General features: G+C 44.1%; 1 protein-coding gene across 1 annotated transcript in view; it reads right to left on the reverse strand.

The window, feature by feature from the left end:
• The window catches only part of PDIA4 (protein disulfide isomerase family A member 4), a 70,118-nt gene extending 64,841 nt beyond the window's left edge, over positions 1–5,277 (reverse strand). The window contains exon 1 of the mRNA XM_029589475.1: positions 5,043–5,277. Coding sequence (XP_029445335.1) covers positions 5,043–5,136 — 94 coding nt within the window. The 5' untranslated portion in view covers positions 5,137–5,277. The remainder of the gene's footprint in view (positions 1–5,042) is intronic.
• Between the last annotated feature and the right edge of the window lie 766 nt (positions 5,278–6,043).

The following is a 6,043-nucleotide window of genomic DNA, read 5'->3' on the forward strand; positions in this document are numbered from 1 at the left end:
TCCACTTCATTTTTTTCCCCCAAACATTCTTATGCAGCTCTGTGATCAGGCAAATAAAATCTTAATTTCCCTCCAAATTCTAAGAGAAAATTAACTTGTATTAAAACTCAACTAGCCATTAACAAGGTCATCATTGAAACAAACAGTAGACAAATTGTCAGTTTCACTGTCTGCCATTTTTCATTTGGATTTATCTAGTAGCAGAGGTTAACTTGTGGAGTACAAGATTAGCATAACAGTACTCTGGAACAAAAAAGAAAAATAGTTAAATACACATTATTTTGCATAACAAGATCAGTCAAATGAGCAGTAGTTGGAAACAAGTCTGCTGGAAAGTAAACATCTGTCAGATTGTATGACTGTGGCTCCCGAGGACCGGAGCTGGCCACTCCTAATAGGCCAGGTTTTCAGGATATCCACAATGAATATGCATGAGAGATTTGCAAGCACTGCCTCCATTACACGCAAATCTATCCATGCATATTCATTGTGGATATCCTGAAAACCTGGGCAGTCTCACTCAGACAGATGGAGAACAGGAGGCAGAAATGTATCAAGCTTTTCTTGATTTTTTTTTGTTACAAAATTCTAGGAGCTCCCTTACTCTTTATGAATATTAGTATTTCAAGATCCTAACGGAGTACATTTAACATTAGTTGCATGACATTTCATATCAAAATTCATAATTATGTCAACTGAAGTGTACTTAAAACAGCTTTCTCTCCTAGACACACAGTAAAACCTCATTAGCATATCCTTCTCTACTGGGTGTTACATAACCTTTGTCTTCCCCCATTGCAGCAACAACCAGAAAACAGATAGAAACATGGAATATACTATTTTAATCAGGTTTCAAAACTGAATTAAACAATACATAATTAATAGGTGGTGCGCCCATCATTAGCTTGCAAAACAGCTTTAAAGCAAGCAGGGTAACAGTTTTTCTGCTTATTGCTAGAATTTAATATTTTTTATTTTCTTGAGAGAATTTTAGCGGTCAACCATCAAATTCTGTAAAATACTGAGTAGTCTTGCCCCATGTCCTCTGAACACAGCTTTCCCTTTGACCTAATTTTTCAGCAATCCACTTTTTTGTAATAAAGGTTACTCCAGCATCATGCACCTCACTAAATGCAACACACTTAATATGGTCAATCTGGTGCTGTTTTTCACTATTGTATGTTCTGGCCATAAATACATTTAATATGTAAGGTAATGTTAAACTGCAAATTGAATGGCCTACAAAACAAAAACATTAGCAGGATAATCCAGTGGGATGCTGGGGGTGGGGAGGCAAAGGTTATGCAACACCCGGTACAGCCAGAAATAAAGGAGAAAGCTTGAAGGAAAGAAATGGACAATTGTTCTAACAGCACTTTTCCCAACCCTCACCAAAGTCTATGGCAGTGGTTCACAACCTGTGCTCCAGACCCCAGGGTTCTGCCAAACCATAACAGGGGCTCCGTGGGAAGTCAGCAGGGATAGAAAGCCCAAGCTGCAAAATAAGAGGCCAGATAGGCTGCCAGCCCACCCCAGCCAGGGCCGCTGGCAACTGACAACTGGATGAGGCCCAACAGGCCGCCAGCACACGCATCCTGCTGGCGGCTGAAGACTGAAAAATGCCAAGGGCCACCACTGCATCTCAACATGCTGGCAGCCTAAGAGAAGAGGCACCCATGAGACTCCCCGCCACCGCAGACTCCAGGAAATAAAGAGGAAGAGGCCCAGGTGAGTGTGTATTTTAGAGCAAGCGTGTCAGAGCACGTGTGAGTGAGAATGAACATGAGTTTGTGTGTGAGAGAGGGACCATGCGAGTGAAGAGAGGGAAAATGTGTGTGCAAGTGAGAATGAACATGTGTGTGTGTGCCCTCCCTCCTATTCCACGGAAATCTCAGGGCAACTGGAAATCAAAAGTTCCCAGGTATGGAGAGTGGTGAATTTTTTTTAATCCTTATTAGTTTTGTTGGCTATTATCTGATGTTTTGAAATATTTTATTGGTGTGGGTGAAATTAAATAATGCATGGATGTTCTATATCAGTTTTGAAATATTTGTATTAGTATGGTTTTACTATTGATATTTTATATTTCTTGATCATATTGTCTGATGATTTATGAGCAATGATGATGTTTTTGCTTTTCCCTTGTTGCACTGAGGTTTCCAGTTCAGTTTTTGTCTGCACATTCATATTTATACTTTATGGGTATCTTTATTTTATATTTGGCAAGGGTCTGTGTTTTGCAGGTATTCTGCTAGTATGTATAGGGACCTACAGCAGTTGGACTTGTTCAGATTTCCTAAGAGGTGTATTGGTGTTTAGGGCCTATTGTAATATTTGCAGTATTGCATTTTCATAAGTAGGTTTGTTACTGTGAGTCTGGCAGTTAGTGTGTTATGGTATGGCAAGCTTCCTATGTGTCCCACATACATTTTTTGCAGGATTTTCTATTATACAATGCTCCTAGTAGTGGAGGAAGTTTATGTTGCTATTGAGAGGACACCAGAATTTGATAATTATTATATGGTGAGAAGTAAGGGGAAATGTCCTTGTTGGGGGAGTTTCTGTGAATGCAGGGTATTGTAGAACTTGAAGTGCAGGTTTTATATTGGGATTGTCTCACATCTATATAGAATTTGATTGATTAGTGTACGTGAAAGTTTTTGCAGTACTTTTCTTAGATGGTTGAAACTGGCCATTGGTTTGTTACTTAAAAGGTTCTTCTATCTAGATATGCCACTGACACACTTGCCCAGCACTTTGTGACAATGATGCAAAGTGTTTGTAGCAGTGCCTCTTATTTTAGGAGTGGGGGTGTCTTGGGCAAATTTCAATAAAGGGCTTTTGTATACACATTGATCTTCATTTCATTTACTGCTACACAGTCAACTGGATCGGCTTCCAATTTGTTTTCTGGAATTTGGTAATAGTCAGGGGGTGGACCCCAGCCAAGATTGAACTAACAGGGTAGTTTCCCTGTCAGATGATTTTCTAAAAGTAAATAAATAAATAAATAAAGACACTATGCCGGGGGAGGGGATGCGTACATCAAACCTCGCTCCACATTTTCTTTTTAGTGATATGGGCCTCAAACATCCCTCCTTTCCCACCAGTCTCTCACACTCTCTGCTCCATCCCAATCAGACCCCCTTCTCTCCCTCCATAGTCCATCCCCACCAACAGGCCGATACAGTACAGTGTGCTCCGGCGGCGCGCACTGGTCGTGCGTCCAAATGCGGGGTTTTGACGCGCTAGCTTTACCCCTTATTCAGTAAGGTGTAATAGCGCGTCCAAAACACGCTTCCAACCCCCCCCCCCCCCCCGAACTTAATAGCGCCCGAAACATGCAAATGCATATTGATGGCCCTATTATTTATTCCTGCGCGATTCAGAAAGCAAAATGTGCAGCAAAGCCGCACATTTTACTTTCAGAAATTAGCGCCTACCCAAAGGTAGGCGCTAATTTCTCCGGGCACTGGGAAAGTGCACAGAAAAGCAGTAAATTCTGCTTTTCTGTGCACCCTCCGACTTAATATCATGGCGATATTAAGTCGGAGGTCCCGAAAGTTTAAAAAAGTAAAAATAAAAAAAAAAAAAAAAAAAGTAAGATGGCCCTGCGGTTAGCGGGTTGAAAACCGGACGCTCAATTTTGCGGCGTTCGGTTTCCGAACCCATGGCTGTCAGCGGGCTCAAGAACAGACGCCAGCAAAATTGAGCGTCGGCTGTCAAACCGGCTGACAGCCACCGCTTCCGTCAAAAAAGAGGCGCTAGGGACGAGCTCTTCAACTTTTGCACAAATCAGAATTCAAGTTAAACATTTAAAAGCTATTAGGATACCAGTTTCCATGGAAAAGCCAATAAAAAAACACTTCCCGATAAAAATTAGAGGGGAAAGCAGCTTTTTCATCCTGATTTTGTTTCTTTTTAGTATTATTGAAATCACATCCTATTTAACCACTCATGTCCATTGCAATATATAACCTGGAGGTATTGTTCCTTATTAGAATCACCATACATATAAGCTTTGTAAAGGATGACTACAGAGAATTTGAAAAAGCCATTTTCAGAGATGGGAGGCAGGTATAATAAAAATTATTTTATCCAAAGTATTTTGTTTTTAAACTTCATTAGGACAAAAAGGAAATAAAGACCAAAAGAAAAAAAACAATAGGCCAAAAGCTACAAGCAAATCAAGGTTGTAAGAAATACAACTGAAAACCTATTATAAGTATAGTAGAAAGGATATTATTCTCCTCTCACGAAACACACTAGAATTAGTCCAGTAGTGTATGCTAAAAACCAAGAGAATACACAACTTTGTAGAGAGGTACAAGGCACACCAGGGAAGGAGTACTGTTGAAACTGGCCTTATCTGGAGGTGTCATGAAGCTAAAGACAACACATGGGTCATTCTATGGTTTCTGTCATATTGCAGCTTAAACGTCAAAAGAAAAAATACCTATAGGAGCTAATGCCTCCCTCCACTCAAATTTGATGTTACACTCAAGGGTCCTTGCCAAGTCATCACTCTTGTACATTCAGTCTAACAACAATACTATATATATATATATATATTTTTTTTTTTTATTTTTTTTTTTACAGATTCTCACTTTATCAGTGTTAAAACTGATGCGTCTTAAGGGAATAGTCTGTGAAGGACCTTGCATGCTCAAGTTTGAAACTTCCGTCCCTCCCAAATCCAAAGAACTGAGAACAAAGTCCCTTTTTTTGGCTGAGGATCCGGATGTCATTTTGTTTCCCAGCAAGTCCTGAGATTTGTCGCAGCTCGGAAAGGATCCCTGTAAAACGGAGAGGAAGAACCGTGCGGGAATCCGACCCGACAGGATCGATGCTTTGGCTAAGCGAGCAGAGCTGTAAACTAAGAAAAGATACTGCTCAGGTGGAAGGGATGGGAGGGGGGGTGGAAGTTTCAAAACTTGAACATACAAATCCCCCATCGCTACACTTTCCACATCCCGGAGCCTCCTCGCCAGCTCCGGGGGCCTGCAGGAGGTAAAGCCCAGGGGCGGACCAACCCTTCTTACCCTGTCCGTCTCCCTCAGCCGCGCGCGCCACCTCACTCAGGCGCGCCAGCCCCACGAGGAGCAGCAACAGCCACCCGCTGTCCCCCAGCGACATCCCGTCCCGATACCGACACTCGCGGGCACAGAGCCGCCTCCGCTCGCAACGCAACCTAAATCCAGCAGCCGCCGCGTGACGATTGGGCGAGCGGACGGGGACGCCGAACCTAGAGGCCAATCAGCCAAGCCCCGGCGTCGGCGTCCGCCCCCCGAGCCCCCTACCCTCCGCCTCCCCCGGCCAAGCGATCACCCAGCGCGGGCATTCAGAGCACGAGCGCACGCGCAGTCGGCCGCAGGCGTGCGTGGAGTCTCTCGCGTCGCTAGCCTGAAGACTCAGACGCGGCCTTAGTCCACTCCCTCCACCTTCTCTTTCCAACCTGCCCGCCTCCCATTGGCCGCCTCGCACGCTCTCCAATCGCACGTTGCCACTTCTCTTTAACTGGCAAGCTGAGGGAGGGGGAGGGATAGAATTTGGGTGGAAGGGGCAAGGCCTGGAACGCCAGACACGTCGTTCTTACATTGGTGGAAATTGCTGGGGCGGTCGGAGTAAGAGTTTCTAGAATTAGTGGATGTAATGAAGGCGGGGCTTGCAGCTGATTGGCTGCTGGGCGTGGGGCGGGCTCAGGGAGAGTATTAGGAGCCTGTCAGTGGGCTCCGCGTAATGCTGGTCTTGCAGGTTGGGCGTCTGAACAGGGCGTTATTTCGGCGAGAGTAAGCGAAGCGTATAGTGGGGGTGGGGGTGGGTTCGGCAAACGCCGTAAATGCTGGAGGAGTGGGTGTGCGTGCTGTGTTTGTGGTATCGTTGGGATCTTTATAGTGTTTAAACAGAGGAGGTTTGATGGGGGTGGGAGAAAGGAATAGCGAAACATGGTAAATGTGTTAAACCTGGATTGTAGGCTAGAGCCGGTAATAAAAATCTGTATAGTATATGTGATCTGCACAGATTCGCGTGCTTTGTTTCAGGA

This window comes from Rhinatrema bivittatum, chromosome 2 (genome assembly GCF_901001135.1).
Source record: "Rhinatrema bivittatum chromosome 2, aRhiBiv1.1, whole genome shotgun sequence".
Lineage (NCBI taxonomy): Eukaryota > Metazoa > Chordata > Amphibia > Gymnophiona > Rhinatrematidae > Rhinatrema > Rhinatrema bivittatum.